This window comes from Oncorhynchus masou, chromosome 22 (assembly GCF_036934945.1).
Source record: "Oncorhynchus masou masou isolate Uvic2021 chromosome 22, UVic_Omas_1.1, whole genome shotgun sequence".
NCBI classification, from domain to species: Eukaryota; Metazoa; Chordata; class Actinopteri; order Salmoniformes; family Salmonidae; genus Oncorhynchus; species Oncorhynchus masou.
The window spans coordinates 7,552,987-7,570,864 of NC_088233.1; the positions used below are offsets into that span (position 1 = coordinate 7,552,987).

A 17,878-nucleotide genomic window follows, 5' to 3' on the forward strand; every position below is an offset into this window, starting at 1 on the left:
TGTTGCCTCATCGATAACTAGGACCGGGTAGGGCCTGTTGTCTCATCGATAACTAGGACCGGGTAGGGCCTGTTGTCTCATCGATAACTAGGGTACAGTAGGGTCTGTTGTCTCATCGATAACTAGGACCGGGTAGGACCTGTTGTCTCATCGATAACTATGACCGGGTAGGGCCTGTTGTCTCATCGATAAGTAGGACCGGGTAGGGTCTGTTGTCTCATCGATAACTAGGACCGGGTAGGGCCTGTTGTCTCATCGATAACTAGGACCGGGTAGGGCCTGTTGCCTCATCGATAACTAGGACCGGGTAGGGCCTGTTGTCTTATCGATAACTAGGACCGGGTAGGGCTGTTGTCTCATCGTTAACTAGGACCGAGTAGGGCCTGTTGTCTCATCGATAACTAGGGTACAGTAGGGTCTGTTGTCTCATCAAATCAAATCAAATCAAATTTTATTTGTCACATACACATGGTTAGCAGATGTTAATGCGAGTGTAGCGAAATGCTTGTGCTTCTAGTTCCGACAATGCAGTAATAACCAACAAGTAATCTAACTAACAATTCCTAAACTACTGCCTTATACACAGTGTAAGGGGATAAAGAATATGTACATAAGGATATATGAATGAGTGATGGTACAGAGCAGCATAGGCAAGATACAGTAGATGGTATTGAGTACAGTATATACATATGAGATGAGTATGTAAACAAAGTGGCTTAGTTAAAGTGGCTAGTGATACATGTATTACATAAGGATGCAGTCGATGATATAGAGTACAGTATATACGTATGCATATGAGATGAATAATGTAGGGTAAGTAACATTATATAAGGTAGCATTGTTTAAAGTGGCTAGTGATATATTTACATCATTTCCCATCAATTCCCATTATTAAAGTGGCTGGAGTTGAGTCAGTGTCAGTGTGTTGGTAGCAGCCACTCAATGTTAGTGGTGGCTGTTTAACAGTCTGATGGCCTTGAGATAGAAGCTGTTTTTCAGTCTCTCGGTCCCAGCTTTGATGCACCTGTACTGACCTCGCCTTCCGGATGATAGCGGGGTGAACAGGCAGTGGCTCGGGTGGTTGATGTCCTTGATGATCTTTATGGCCTTCCTGTAACATCGGGTGGTGTAGGTGTCCTGGAGGGCAGGTAGTTTGCCCCCGGTGATGCGTTGTGCAGACCTCACTACCCTCTGGAGAGCCTTACGGTTGAGGGCGGAGCAGTTGCCGTACCAGGCGGTGATACAGCCCGCCAGGATGCTCTCGATTGTGCATCTGTAGAGGTTTGTGAGTGCTTTTGGTGACAAGCCAAATTTTTTCAGCCTCCTGAGGTTGAAGAGGTGCTGCTGCGCCTTCTTCACGATGCTGTCTGTGTGAGTGGACCAATTCAGTTTGTCTGTGATGTGTATGCCGAGGAACTTAAAACTTGCTACTCTCTCCACTACTGTTCCATCGATGTGGATAGGGGGGTGTTCCCTCTGCTGTTTCCTGAAGTCCACAATCATCTCCTTAGTTTTGTTGACGTTGAGTGTGAGGTTATTTTCCTGACACCACACTCCGAGGGCCCTCACCTCCTCCCTGTAGGCCGTCTCGTCGTTGTTGGTAATCAAGCCTACCACTGTTGTGTCGTCCGCAAACTTGATGATTGAGTTGGAGGCGTGCGTGGCCACGCAGTCGTGGGTGAACAGGTAGTACAGGAGAGGGCTCAGAACGCATCCTTGTGGGGCCCCAGTGTTGAGGATCAGCAGGGAGGAGATGTTGTTACCTACCCTCACCAACTGGGGGCGGCCCGTCAGGAAGTCCAGTACCCAGTTGCACAGGGCGGGGTCGAGACCCAGGGTCTCAAGCTTGATGACGAGCTTGGAGGGTACTATGGTGTTGAATGCCGAGCTGTAGTCGATGAACAGCATTCTCACATAGGTATTCCTCTTGTCCAGATGGGTTAGGGCAGTGTGCAGTGTGGTTGAGATTGCATCGTCTGTGGACCTATTTGAGCGGTAAGCAAATTGGAGTGGGTCTAGGGTGTCAGGTAGGGTGGAGGTGATATGGTCCTTGACTAGTCTCTCAAAGCACTTCATGATGACGGAAGTGAGTGCTACGGGGTGGTAGTCGTTTAGCTCAGTTACCTTAGCTTTCTTGGGAACAGGAACAATGGTGGCCCTCTTGAAGCATGTGGGAACAGCAGACTGGTATAGGGATTGATTGAAAATGTCCGTAAACACACCAGCCAGCTGGTCTGCGCATGCTCTGAGGGCGCGGCTGGGGATGCCGTCTGGGCCTGCAGCCTTGCGAGGGTTAACACGTTTAAATGTTTTACTCACCTCTGCTGCAGTGAAGGAGAGACCGCATTTTTCCGTTGCAGGCCGTGTCAGTGGCACTGTATTGTCCTCAAAGCGGGCAAAAAAGTTATTTAGTCTGCCTGGGAGCAAGACATCCTGGTCCGTGACTGGGCTGGATTTCTTCCTGTAGTCCGTGATTGACTGTAGACCCTGCCACATGCCTCTTGTGTCTGAGCCGTTGAATTGGGATTCTACTTTGTCTCTGTACTGACGCTTAGCTTGTTTGATAGCCTTACGGAGGGAATAGCTGCATTGTTTGTATTCAGTCATGTTACCAGACACCTTGCCCTGATTGAAAGCAGTGGTTCGCGCTTTCAGTTTCACGCGAATGCTGCCATCAATCCAAGGTTTCTGGTTAGGGAATGTTTTAATCGTTGCTAAGGGAACGACATCTTCAAAGCACGTTCTAATGAACTCGCACACCGAATCAGCGTATTCGTCAATGTTGTTATCTGACGCAATACGAAACATGTCCCAGTCCACGTGATGAAGCAGTCTTGGAGTGTGGAGTCAGCTTGGTCGGACCAGCGTTGGACAGACCTCAGCGTGGGAGCTTCTTTTTTTAGCTTTTTTCTGTAGGCAAAATGGAGTCGTGGTCAGCTTTTCCGAAAGGGGGGCGGGGCAGGGCCTTATATGCGTCGCGGAAGTTAGAGTAACAGTGATCCAAGGTTTTTCTGCCCCTGGTTGCGCAATCGATATGCTGATAAAATTTAGGGAGTCTTGTTTTCAGATTAGCCTTGTTAACTTCTTGAAACTCCCCATCCCGGATCCGGGATCGTGACTAAAGCCTCAGGCTCATTAGCATAACGCAACGTTAACGATTTCTGAAAATCGCAAATAAACTTAAAATAATGCATTTGCTCTCAAGCTTAGCCTTTTCTTAACAACACTGTCATCTCAGATTTTCAAAATATGCTTTTGAACCATAGAAATTGACTAATTTGTGTAAGAGTATGCAAAGCTAGCATAGCATTTTGTGTAGCATGTAGCACGCAACATTTTCACAAAAACCAGATAACCAAATAAATAAAATCATTTACCTTTGAAGAGCTTCTGATGTTTTCAATGAGGAGAGTCTCAGTCACATACCAAATGCGCAGTGTTTCCTGAAAGCGTCTGTGTGTAGGAGAAATCGTTCCGTTTTCTACATTGCGTCTGGCTACCGAAACGAACCGAAAATGCAGTCACCTACAACGTGAAACTTTTTCCGGATTAACTACATAATATCGACCGAAACATGGCAAACGTTGTTTGGAATCAATCCTCAAGGTGTTTTTTCACATATCTCTTCATTGACATGCAGTTCGTGGAAGCTTGCTTTCCTCTCTGTGTCCCATGGAAAAATACTGGCAGGTGACTTTTGCGCACCAATTTCGGCGCAGGACACCGGGCGGACACGTGGTAAATGTGGTCTGTTATGGTCAATCTTCCAATGATCTGCCCACAAATACGTCACAATGCTGCAGACACCTTGGGGAAACGACAGAAAGGGCTGACTAATTCCTCTTGCGTTCACAGCCATATAAGGAGATCTTGAAAAACAGAGCCTCAAAAATCCTTGTCATTTCCTGGATGCCATCTCATCTTGGTTTTGCCTGAAGCTCACGTTTTAGGGCACGCACAGAGAAGATCTTTGTATTTCTGGACACGTCAGAGTGTTTTCTTTCGAACGGTAGCAATTATATGCATAGTCGAGCATCTTTTTGTGACAAAATATCTTGTTTAAAACGGGAACGTTTTTCATCCAAAAATGAAATTGCGCCCCCAGAGCATCAACAGGTTAAAATCCCCAACAACAATGAATGCAGCCTCCGGATAAATGGTTTCCAGTTTGCAAAGAGTTAAATAAAGTTCGTTCCGAGCCATCGATGTGTCTGCTTGGGGGGGGTATATACGGCTGTGATTATAATCGAAGAGAATTCTCTTGGTAGATAATGCGGTCTACATTTGATTGTGAGGAATTCTAAATCAGGTGAACAGAAGGATTTGAGTTCCTGTATGTTTCTTTCATCGCACCATGCCTCGTTAGCCATAAGGCATACACCCCCACCCCTCTTCTTACCAGAAAGGTGTTTGTTTCTGTCGGCGTGATGCGTGGAGAAACCCGTTGGCTGCACCGCTTCGGATAGCGTCAGTCGTTACGTTACAGTCTCTGATGTCCCTCTGGAATGCTACCCTTGCTCGGATTTCATCAACCTTGTTGTCAAGAGACTGGACATTGGCAAGAAGAATGCTAGGAAGTGGGGCACGATGTGCCCGTCTCCGTAGTCTGACCAGAAGACTGCCACATTTCCCTCTTTTTCGGAGTCGTTTTTTTGGGTCGCTGCATGCGATCCATTCCGTTGTCCTGTTTGTAAGGCAGAACACAGGGTCCGCGTCGCGAAAAACATATTCTTGGTCGTACTGATGGTGAGTTGACGCTGATCTTATATACAGTAGTTCTTGTCGACTGTATGTAATGAAACCTAAGATGACCTGGAGTACTAATGTAAGAAATAACACGTAAAAAAAACAAAAAACTGCATAGTTTCCTAGGAACGCGAAGCGAGGCGGCCATCTCTGTCGAGGCGGCCTTCTCTGTCGGCGCCGGAAGTATCGATAACTAGGACCGGGTAGGGCCTGTTGTCTCATCGATAATTAGGACCGGGTAGGGCCTGTTGTCTCCTCGATAACTAGGACCGGGTAGAGCCTGTTGTCTCATTGATAACTAGGGTACGGTAGGGCCTATTGTCTCATCGATAAGTAGGACCGGGTAGGGTCTGTTGTCTCATTGATAGCTAGGACTGGGTAGGGTCTGTTGTCTCATCGATAACTAGGACCGGGTGGGGCCTGTTGTCTAATCGATAACTAGGACCGGGTAGGGCCTATTGTCTCATCGATAACTAGGACCGGGTGGGGCCTGTTGTCTAATCGATAACTAGGACCGGGTAGGGCCTGTTGTCTCACCGAAAACTAGGACCGGGTAGGGCCTGTTGTCACATCGATAACTAGGACCGGGTTGGGCCTGTTGTCTCATTGATAACTAGGGTACGGTAGGGCCTATTGTCTCATCGATAACTAGGACCGGGTAGGGCCATTTGTCTCATCGATAACGAGGGTACAGTAGGGTCTGTTGTCTCATCGATAACTAGGACCGGGTAGGGCCTGTTGTCTCATCGATAACTAGGACCGGGTAGGGCCTGTTGTCTCATCGATAACTAGGACCGGGTAGGGCCTGTTGTCTCATCGATAACTAGGACCGGGTAGGGCCTGTTGTCTCCTCGATAACTAGGACCGGGTTGGGCCTGTTGTCTCATCGATAACTTGGACCGGGTAGGGCCTGTTGTCTCATCGATAACTAGGACCGGGTAGGGCCTGTTGTCTCATCGATAACTAGGACCGGGTTGGGCCTGTTGTCTCATTGATAACTAGGGTACGGTTAGGGCCTATTGTCTCAACGATAAGTAGGACCGGGTAGGGTCTGTTGTCTCATCGATAACTAGGACCGGGTAGGGCCTGTTGTCTCATCGATAACAAGTACCGGGTAGGGCCTGTTGTCTCATCGATAACTAGGACCGGGTTGGGCCTGTTGTCTCATTAATCACTAGGGTACGGTAGGGCCTATTGTCTCATCGATAAGTAGGACCAGGTAGGGTTTGTTGTCTCATCGATAACAAGGACCGGGTAGGGCCTGTTGTCTCATCGATAAGTAGGACCAGGTAGGGTTTGTTGTCTCATCGATAACTAGGACCGGGTTGGGCCTGTTGTCTCATTGATAACTAGGGTACGGTAGGGCCTATTGTCTCATCGATAAGTAGGACCAGGTAGGGTTTGTTGTCTCATCGATAACTAGGACCGGGTAGGGCCTGTTGTCTCATCGATAACTAGGACCGGGTAGGGCCTGTTGTCTCATCGATAACTAGGACCGGGTAGGGCCTGTTGTCTCATCGATATCTAGGACCGGGTAGGGCCTGTTGTCTCCTCGATAACTAGGACCGGGTTGGGCCTGTTGTCTCATTGATAACTAGGGTACGGTAGGGCCTATTGTCTCATCGATAAGTAGGACCGGGTAGGGTCTGTTGTCTCATTGATAGCTTGGACTGGGTAGGGTCTGTTGTCTCATCGATAACTAGGACCGGGTGGGGCCTGTTGTCTAATCGATAACTAGGACCGGGTGGGGCCTGTTGTCTAATCGATAACTAGGACCGGGTAGGGCCTATTGTCTCATCGATAACTAGGACCGGGTGGGGCCTGTTGTCTAATCGATAACTAGGACCGGGTAGGGCCTGTTGTCTCACCGAAAACTAGGACCGGGTAGGGCCTGTTGTCACATCGATAACTAGGACCGGGTTGGGCCTGTTGTCTCATTGATAACTAGGGTACGGTAGGGCCTATTGTCTCATCGATAAGTAGGACCGGGTAGGGTCTGTTGTCTCATCGATAACTAGGACCGGGTAGGGCCATTTGTCTCATCGATAACGAGGGTACAGTAGGGTCTGTTGTCTCATCGATAACTAGGACCGGGTAGGGCCTGTTGTCTCATCGATAACTAGGACCGGGTAGGGCCTGTTGTCTCATCGATAACTAGGACCGGGTAGGGCCTGTTGTCTCATCGATAACTTGGACCGGGTAGGGCCTGTTGTCTCATCGATAACTAGGACCGGGTAGGGCCTGTTGTCTCATCGATAACTAGGACCGGGTTGGGCCTGTTGTCTCATTGATAACTAGGGTACGGTTAGGGCCTATTGTCTCAACGATAAGTAGGACCGGGTAGGGTCTGTTGTCTCATCGATAACTAGGACCGGGTAGGGCCTGTTGTCTCATCGATAACAAGTACCGGGTAGGGCCTGTTGTCTCATCGATAACTAGGACCGGGTTGGGCCTGTTGTCTCATTGATCACTAGGGTACGGTAGGGCCTATTGTCTCATCGATAAGTAGGACCAGGTAGGGTTTGTTGTCTCATCGATAACAAGGACCGGGTAGGGCCTGTTGTCTCATCGATAAGTAGGACCAGGTAGGGTTTGTTGTCTCATCGATAACTAGGACCGGGTTGGGCCTGTTGTCTCATTGATAACTAGGGTACGGTAGGGCCTATTGTCTCATCGATAAGTAGGACCAGGTAGGGTTTGTTGTCTCATCGATAACTAGGACCGGGTAGGGCCTGTTGTCTCATCGATAACTAGGACCGGGTAGGGCCTGTTGTCTCATCGATAACTAGGACCGGGTAGGGCCTGTTGTCTCATCGATATCTAGGACCGGGTAGGGCCTGTTGTCTCCTCGATAACTAGGACCGGGTTGGGCCTGTTGTCTCATTGATAACTAGGGTACGGTAGGGCCTATTGTCTCATCGATAAGTAGGACCGGGTAGGGTCTGTTGTCTCATTGATAGCTTGGACTGGGTAGGGTCTGTTGTCTCATCGATAACTAGGACCGGGTGGGGCCTGTTGTCTAATCGATAACTAGGACCGGGTAGGGCCTGTTGTCTCATCGATAACTAGGGTACAGTAGGGCCTGTTGTCTCATCAATAACTAGGACCGGGTAAGGCCTGTTGTCTCATCGATAAGTAGGACCGGGTAGTGTCTGTTGTCTCATCGATAGCTAGGACTGGGTAGGGCCTGTTGTCTCATCGATAACTTTGACCGGGTAGTGCCTGTTGTCTCATCGATAACTAGGACCGGGGTAGGGCCTGTTGTCTCATCGATAACTAGGACCGGGTAGGGCCTATTGTCTCATCGATAAGTAGGACCGAGTAGGGCCTGTTGTCTCATCGATAACTAGGATCGGGTAGGGCCTGTTGTCTCATCGTTAACTAGGATCGGGTACGGCCTGTTGTCTTACCGATAACTAGGACTGGGTAGGGCCTGTTATCTCATCGATATCTAGGGTACGGTAGGGTCTGTTGTCTCATCAATAACTAGGGTATGGTAGGGTCTGTTGTCTCATCATTAACTAGGGGACGGTAGGGTGTGCTGTCTCATCATTAACTAGGGTACGGTAGGGTGTGTTGTCTCATCATTAACTAGGGTACGGTAGGGTCTGTTGTCTCATCAATAACTAGGGTACGTTAGGATCTGTTGTCTCATCAATAACTAGGGTACGGTAGGGTCTGTTGTCTCATCAATAACTAGGGTACGGTAGGGTCTGTTGTCTCATCAATAACTAGGGTACGTTGTCTCATCAATAACTAGGGTAAGGTAGGGTCTGTTGTCTCATCAATAACTAGGGTACGGTAAGGTCTGTTGTCTCATCAATAACTAGGGTACGGTAGGGTATGTTGTCTCATCAATAACTAGGGTATGGTAGTGTCTGTTGTCTCATCATTGACTAGGGTACGTTAATGTCTGTTGTCTCATCAATAACTAGGGTACGGTAGGGTCTGTTGTCTCATAAATAACTAGGGTTCGGTAGGGTCTGTTGTCTCATCAATAACTAGGGTACGGTAGGGTCTGTTGTCTCATCAATAACTAGGGTATGGTAGGGTCTGTTGTCTCATCAATAACTAGGGTACGGTAGGGTCTGTTGTCTCATCAATAACTAGGGTACGGTAGGGTCTGTTGTCTCATCAATAACTAGGGTACGGTAGTGTCTGTTGTCTCATCATTGACTAGGGTACGTTAATGTCTGTTGTCTCATCAATAACTAGGGTACGGTAGGGTCTGTTGTCTCATCAATAACTAGGGTACGGTAGGGTCTGTTGTCTCATCAATAACTAGGGTACGGTAGGGTCTGTTGTCTCATCAATAACTAGGGTACGGTAGGGTCTGTTGTCTCATCAATAACTAGGGTACGGTAGGGCCTGTTGTCTCATCGATAACTTGGACCGGGTAGGGCCTGTTGTCTCATCGATAATTAGGACCGGGTAGGACCTGTTGCCTCATCGATAACTAGGACCGGGTAGGACCTGTTGCCTCATCGATAATTAGGACCGGGTAGGACCTGTTGCCTCATCGATAACTAGGAACGAGTAGGGCCTGTTGTCTCATCGATAACTAGGACCGGGTAGGGTCAGTTGTCTCATCAATAACTAGGACCGTGTAGGGTTTGTTGTTTCATCATTGACTAGGGTACGGTAGGGTCTGTTGTCTCATCAATAACTAGGGTACGGTAGGGTCTGTTGTCTCATCATTGACTAGGGTACGGTAGGGTCTGTTGTCTCATCATTGACTAGGGTACTGTAGGGTCTGTTGTCTCATCAATGACTAGGGTACGGTAGGGTCTGTTGTCTCATCATTGACTAGGGTACGGTAGGGTCTGTTGTCTCATCGATAACTTGGGTAACATTTTGAAGCTGAGCCATTTGCTCGGGCTCTGCTGTTGCAGAATAGTCACATTTGACAAGATCATAACATGGTGTCAGAAGTGCGTCAACCTAAAGATATAACGCAGGAGAGATTATTTCAAAGAATATAATAATGTTGAGTTGTCTTTGTTTAGGGTAATGAAAAGTAGCTAACTGCTCTCCTTTCTCATCATTGAGCGGAGCAGCCCAAGCGAAGCCGTTGCTATGGTTGCTCACAGATTCAGAGCTGCCATGAGCAGAGCGCATGCAGAGTGAGCTCGGCACAGGGAGCCAGTGACAGACAGAGAGGATCAGCTAATGGATTTACTAAGGGAGGAAGTTATTTCTGGTTTTGGGCTGGGCAGGGCCGGGCCTTAAATTTGACAGAAGCTTTTGGGCCTGGGTAGGGTAGGGCCTAAGCGTTGTGGGCATGGGTTGGGCTCGGGTGTAAAAGTGCATGCCCGTGCAGGGCTCTGATCTACGCCCATTCCCCTTCTCATCTCCAACAGTTTGTCCTTGTATCCATCTATCTATAATTTACATATTTACCTTACATTGTCTTGTCCTGACTGTCTCGCTGTCTGCCTGCCTCGCTGTCTGCCTGCCTCGCTGTCTGCCCGTCTCCCTCTCTGCCGGTTTCCCTCTATGCCTGTCTCGCTCTCTGCCTGTCTCGCTCTCTGCCAGTCTCGCTCTCTGCCTGACTCCCTCTCTGCCAGTCTCGCTCTCTGCCAGTCTCGCTCTCTGCCGGTCTCGCTCTCTGCCGGTCTCGCTCTCTGCCAGTCTCGCTGTCTGCCTGTCTCGCTGTCTGCCTGTCTCGCTGTCTGCCTGTCTCGCTGTCTGCCTGTCTCCCTCTCTGCCTGTCTCCCTCTCTGCCTGTCTTTCTCTTTCTGCCTGTCTTCCTCTCTGCCTCTCTCTCTGCCTGTCTCTTTTTGCATGTCTCTCTTTCTGCATGTCTGCCTGTTTCTAAATGCCTAACTTTCCTTTACCTCGATCACTCTCCTTTTCTCTCTTTCCTCTCCTCTTCTATCTTCTTCTCTCCTTTCTCTCCTCTTCTCTTATCTCCTCTTCTCTCTTTCCTCTCCTCTCCTCTCCTCTGATCTTCTCTCCTCTTCTCTCTTTCCTCTCCTTCTCTCTCTGCTCTTCTCTCTTTTCACTTCTGTTCTCTCTCTCTCTCCTCTTCTCTCTTTCCTCTTCTATTATCTCTCTCCTTTTCTCTCTTTCCTCTCCTCTCTATCCTCTTCTTTCCTCCCTCTCCTCTCCTCTCCTCTCCTCTTCTCTCTTTCCTCTCGTCTTCTCTCCTCTTCTCTTTCGTCTCCTCTTCTCTCTTTCCTCTCTCTCCTCTCCTCTTCTCTCTTTCCTCTCGTCTTCTCTCCTCTTCTCTTTCCTCTTGTCTTCTCTCCTCTCCTCTCATCTCTCTCCTATCCTCTTCTCTCTTTCCTCTCGTCTTCTCTCCTCTTCTCTCCTCTTCTCTCTCCTCTCTCTCCTCTCCTCTTCTCTCTTTCCTCTCCTCTTCTCTCCTCTTCTCTTTCCTATCGTCTTCTCTCCTCTTCTCTTTCCTCTTGTCTTCTCTCCTCTCCTCTCCTCTCTCTCCTATCCTCTTCTCTCTTTCCTCTCGTCTTCTCTCCTCTTCTCTCTCCTCTCTCTCCTCTCCTCTTCTCTCCTCTTCTCTTTCCTCTCGTCTTCTCTCGTCTTCTTTCATCTTCTCTTTCCTCTCATCTTCTCTCCTCTTCTCTTTCCTCTCGTCTTCTCTCCTCTTCTCTCTTTCCTCTCCTCTTCTCTCTCCTCTTCTCTCTTTTCACTTCTGTTCTCTCTCTCTCCTCTTCTCTCTTTTCACTTCTGTTCTCTCTCTCTCTCCTCTTCTCTCTTTCCTCTTCTATTCTCTCTTTCCTTTTCTCTCTTTCCTCTCCTTTTCTTTCTCTCCTCTTCTATCCTATTCTCTCTTTCCTCACATCTTCTCTCTCTCCTCTCCTCTCTCCTCTCCTCTTCTCTATTTCCTCTCTTCCATCCTCTTCTCTCTTTCCTCACATCTTCTCTCTCCTCTTCTCTCTCGCCTCTTCTCGCTCTACTCTTCTCTTTCCTCTTCTCTCATTCCTCTTCTCTCCTCTTCTATCTAATGTGACCTACTTGGTGTGTGTATGTACTGACATGTATGTGGCACTGATAGATACACACACACACTACATGTTCATGTTTTTACATGTACGGGATGTAAATTGTAAAGTCTGTAATGACTTTTTCATTATGTGTTGGAACCCAGTAAGACTAGCTGTCGCCTTTGGCGTCTGCGAATGGGGATCCTAATCAAATCAAAATCCTCTTCTCTCATTCCTTTCTCTTCTCTCATTCCTCTCATTCCTTTCTCTTCTCTCATTTCTCTCATTCCTTTCTCTTCTCTCATTCCTTTCTCTTCTCTCATTCCTTTCTCTTCTCTCATTCCTATCTCTTCTCTCATTCCTATCTCTTCTCTCTTTCCTCTGAACTGCTGACCGACGCTAGAACGACATTCTGTCTCATCATCTCCAAAGAAACCTCATGTATCTGGACAACCAGGTGGGGTAACGCCCTCTTTTACTCTTGGACTGATCTATCTGCCACTTTTCAGAATTGCTGTCTGCCTGTCTTGTCTGTGTGTTTTTCTGGATGTTTATGCCTGTCTAAAAGTTCTGATTTTTCCTCGCTGCGTTCAAGATGTCGTCTCATGTAGGTTCACTTTTGAAATGTTTTGAAGTTTGAAAGTATGCAGTGAAAACTAGCCTGTGTGTGTCTTTGGATGATTTCCCATGGCGTGTGACATTTTGGAATACAGTGTGTTTGTAATTTATTATCTATTAGTTTCTATTCATTTTGTCATATTTTTGTGTGTGTGTGTGTGTGTGTGTGTGTGTGTGTGTGTGTGTGTGTGTGTGTGTGTGTGTGTGTGTGTGTGTGTGTGTGTGTGTGTGTCATATAGAGACAAGCAGAACTAGCAGCATCATTTGTCCGTCAGTGAGTGTTGCTCTGCTATAATCTCACTTCCCGTATCGCTCCTCCTCCTCTCCTCCACACTGAACTACCAGGTGAAGGAAAATCAGCCTTTAATCGTGATGATTCACACGTTGATAGAGAACTCAGCCCCCAGGCCTCAGCTGTACCAGCACCACGACAGAGTAAGGTCTTGGCCAGCCAACGCTGCCGGCTGAATGTTGCTTTCTTTAATCGCCATCCACTTCAGTTGTTTTTGTTGTTGTTGTTGGTCCGTCTTGCAACCTGCAAGTCCCTCATGGCGTACACAATATCTCTTTCCTGTAGTGTTTGTGTCACTGTTAATGTAGAACATGTTATTCATTCAGCTTTTACTTGACTGTCTCCTCTATTGGCTGGAAAGTCATACCAACAATGATGGCATGGCTTATTATATACATTATATACAGTAACACTTTATGATGTGTACTGTATGTTTCACTGTCCGATTAACCCCTCCTCACTGTCGTGTGTGTGTGTGTGTGTGTGTGTGTGTGTGTGTGTGTGTGTGTGTGTGTGTGTGTGTGTGTGTGTGTGTGTGTGTGTGTGTGTGTGTGTGTGTGTGTGTGTGTGTGTGTGTGTGTGTGTGTGTGTGCGTGCGTGCGTGCGTGCGTGCGTGCGTGTGTGTGTGTGGCGCTGGGTTTATGTATATTCCCTTACTCTCTGCTATCTACGAAAGTCAAAGAGACTTGGATGTTGGGAAGTTGTTATAGCCTGTTCATAAGTAGAGGACGTTTCTAACCTGACTTGTAGTTAGTACTGTCGTCTTGTGTTTTTGAAGCAGGGGTCCTTAAAGGGGAGAGTGTGCCCTGTGAATTCTGGAACCCTCGTGCAAAATTCCTTTTTTGATTTGCTACCCTCTTTAAGTACTGACTGACGTGGCTAGCTCGGGGACTCTAATTGGTGTAACAAAGTGTTGTTGCCAGTGTTGTCCCTGCTGGGGGACGCTAATTGGTGTGACACAGTGTTGAGTTGCCCGGGGACTATATTTAGTGTGACAGAGCATTGTGTTGCCCGGGAACTGTAATTAGTGTGACACAGTATCGTGTTGCCCGGGGACTGTAATTGGTGTGACACAGCTTTGTGTTGCCAGTGTTATAGACCAACAGCACAACTCTGTTTCCACCAGTCTTTGTATGGGAAGTGAGAATTTTCACACTTTAAAAATGAAGTATCTGAAATCACCAAGTCATCGTGGTTCTGTTTTGATATCATGAGCTGAGATATCTAGGCCTGATACCATTTTGTCATTTTAGACCTCACCTTACTTGCTCCCTCGACAGTGTAAGGTGGCCTATGAATTCACGCTGTTTTTTGTTGTTTTTTTGTGACGATTGTATGATGGTTCGACGTGTGGTATGACATCCCTTCTCTGCCACTTTTGTGACCACCTCAGAAGGTATAAAAGTGCTGCTGTCTCCCTCTGTCCCTCATATGTTGTTGGCATATCACCACGGTGACGGCTGCATCTCCACCACAACCCGACTGTCAGAGACAAGACTCTCCCCATGCTAAAACTCCCTGCGATTACAGAAAGCTTTGCATGCTCCGTGCGTGGAACGTCACCAACATACCACGTGGTCCACGTGATTTCTCTGTGCTGTTTTGCTGTCAGACAACTGTGTGTGTGTGTGTGGAAGAGAGAGGGAGACAGATTAATGTTCTTCTGGACTGACTGATATGCTCATGTATTCTGCAAGGAAGGACCTAGGGGGGGGGAGTACGGAATGGAATCCAATGCAGTTGAAATGATTTAGAATTATATTGGGGTAGAAGCAATTGAGTACAATGCATTATGGGTTGTGACATTTATGTGGTAGTATTGACACTAATTAGCAGAGTGACAGGACACCTCTCAAACTCTTTCCTCTTACTGCCCTTGTTATTTAGTCCAAACTCAGGATGAGGCTCCGCGCTCTACAAGGAGCTAAAAGGAATGGGGAAAAGTCAACCAATCCTGTTTATAACAACACTGGGGCCTGGACCACAGATACTAGATAAACACTGGGGCCTGGACCACAGATACTAGACCAACACTGGGGCCTGGACCACAGATACTAGACCAACACTGGGGCCTGGACCACAGATACTAGACCAACACTGGGGCCTGGACCACAGATACTAGATAAACACTGGGGCCTGGACCACAGATACTAGATAAACACTGGGGCCTGGACCACAGATACTAGATAAACACTGGGGCCTGGACCACAGATACTAGATAAACACTGGGGCCTGGACCACAGATACTAGATAAACACTGGGGCCTGGACCACAGATACTAGATAAACACTGGGGCCTGGACCACAGATACTAGATAAACACTGGGGCCTGGACCACAGATACTAGATAAACACTGGGGCCTGGACCACAGATACTAGATAAACACTGGGGCCTGGACCACAGATACTAGATAAACACTGGGGTCTGGACCACAGATACTAGACCAACACTGGGGCCTGGACCACAGATACTAGATAAACACTGGGGTCTGGACCACAGATACTAGACCAACACTGGGGTCTGGACCACAGATACTAGACCAACACTGGGGTCTGGACCACAGATACTAGACCAACACTGGGGCCTGGACCACAGATACTAGACCAACACTGGGGCCTGGACCACAGATACTAGATAAACACTGGGGCCTGGACCACAGATACTAGACCAACACTGGGGCCTGGACCACAGATACTAGACCAACACTGGGGCCTGGACCACAGATACTAGACCAACACTGGGGTCTGGACCACATATACTAGATAAACACTGGGGTCTGGACCACAGATACTAGACCAACACTGGGGTCTGGACCACAGATACTAGACCAACACTGGGGCCTGGACCACAGATACTAGACCAACACTGGGGCCTGGACCACAGATACTAGATAAACACTGGGGCCTGGACCACAGATACTAGACCAACACTGGGGCCTGGACCACAGATACTAGACCAACACTGGGGTCTGGACCACAGATACTAGACCAACACTGGGGCCTGGACCACAGATACTAGACCAACACTGGGGTCTGGACCACAGATACTAGATAAACACTGGGGCCTGGACCACAGATACTAGATAAACACTGGGGCCTGGACCACAGATACTAGATAAACACTGGGGCCTGGACCACAGATACTAGATAAACACTGGGGTCTGGACCACAGATACTAGATAAACACTGGGGCCTGGACCACAGATACTAGATAAACACTGGGGCCTGGACCACAGATACTAGATAAACACTGGGGTCTGGACCACAGATACTAGATAAACACTGGGGCCTGGACCACAGATACTAGATAAACACTGGGGTCTGGACCACAGATACTAGATAAACACTGGGGTCTGGACCACAGATACTAGATAAACACTGGGGCCTGGACCACAGATACTAGATAAACACTGGGGTCTGGACCACAGATACTAGATAAACACTGGGGCCTGGACCACAGATACTAGATAAACACTGGGGCCTGGACCACAGATACTAGATAAACACTGGGGTCTGGACCACAGATACTAGATAAACACTGGGGCCTGGACCACAGATACTAGACCAACACTGGGGCCTGGACCACAGATACTAGACCAACACTGGGGCCTGGACCACAGATACTAGACAAACACTGGGGCCTGGACCACAGATACTAGATAAACACTGGGGCCTGGACCACAGATACTAGATAAACACTGGGGCCTGGACCACAGATACTAGATAAACACTGGGGCCTGGACCACAGATACTAGACCAACACTGGGGCCTGGACCACAGATACTAGACCAACACTGGGGCCTGGACCACAGATACTAGACCAACACTGGGGCCTGGACCACAGATACTAGATAAACACTGGGGCCTGGACCACAGATACTAGACCAACACTGGGGCCTGGACCACAGATACTAGACCAACACTGGGGCCTGGACCACAGATACTAGACCAACACTGGGGTCTGGACCACATATACTAGATAAACACTGGGGTCTGGACCACAGATACTAGACCAACACTGGGGCCTGGACCACAGATACTAGACCAACACTGGGGTCTGGACCACAGATACTAGATAAACACTGGGGCCTGGACCACAGATACTAGATAAACACTGGGGCCTGGACCACAGATACTAGATAAACACTGGGGCCTGGACCACAGATACTAGATAAACACTGGGGTCTGGACCACAGATACTAGATAAACACTGGGGCCTGGACCACAGATACTAGATAAACACTGGGGCCTGGACCACAGATACTAGATAAACACTGGGGTCTGGACCACAGATACTAGATAAACACTGGGGCCTGGACCACAGATACTAGATAAACACTGGGGTCTGGACCACAGATACTAGATAAACACTGGGGTCTGGACCACAGATACTAGATAAACACTGGGGCCTGGACCACAGATACTAGATAAACACTGGGGCCTGGACCACAGATACTAGATAAACACTGGGGTCTGGACCACAGATACTAGATAAACACTGGGGCCTGGACCACAGATACTAGATAAACACTGGGGTCTGGACCACAGATACTAGATAAACACTGGGGCCTGGACCACAGATACTAGATAAACACTGGGGCCTGGACCACAGATACTAGATAAACACTGGGGTCTGGACCACAGATACTAGATAAACACTGGGGCCTGGACCACAGATACTAGACCAACACTGGGGCCTGGACCACAGATACTAGACCAACACTGGGGCCTGGACCACAGATACTAGACAAACACTGGGGCCTGGACCACAGATACTAGATAAACACTGGGGCCTGGACCACAGATACTAGATAAACACTGGGGCCTGGACCACAGATACTAGATAAACACTGGGGCCTGGACCACAGATACTAGATGAACACTGGGGCCTGGACCACAGATACTAGATAAACACTGGGGTCTGGACCACAGATACTAGACAAACACTGGGGCCTGGACCACAGATACTAGATAAACACTGGGGCCTGGACCACAGATACTAGATAAACACTGGGGCCTGGACCACAGATACTAGATAAACACTGGGGCCTGGACCACAGATACTAGATAAACACTGGGGCCTGGACCACAGATACTAGACAAATACTGGGGCCTGGACCACAGATACTAGATAAACACTGGGGCCTGGACCACAGATACTAGACAAACACTGGGGCCTGGACCACAGATACTAGATAAACACTGGGGCCTGGACCACAGATACTAGACAAACACTGGGGCCTGGACCACAGATACTAGATAAACACTGGGGCCTGGAC

At 48.3% G+C, this 17,878-nt stretch overlaps 1 protein-coding gene across 1 annotated transcript in view; it reads left to right on the top strand.

Annotated features, from left to right (window-relative positions):
* LOC135508951 (pleckstrin homology domain-containing family A member 5-like) overlaps positions 1 to 17,878 on the top strand; it is a 295,193-nt gene that overhangs the window by 238,100 nt on the left and 39,215 nt on the right. The window contains exons 17-19 of the mRNA XM_064929191.1: positions 12,094 to 12,147; positions 12,286 to 12,297; positions 12,654 to 12,743. Of these exons, the coding sequence (XP_064785263.1) occupies positions 12,094 to 12,147; positions 12,286 to 12,297; positions 12,654 to 12,743 (156 nt within the window). The remainder of the gene's footprint in view (positions 1 to 12,093; positions 12,148 to 12,285; positions 12,298 to 12,653; positions 12,744 to 17,878) is intronic.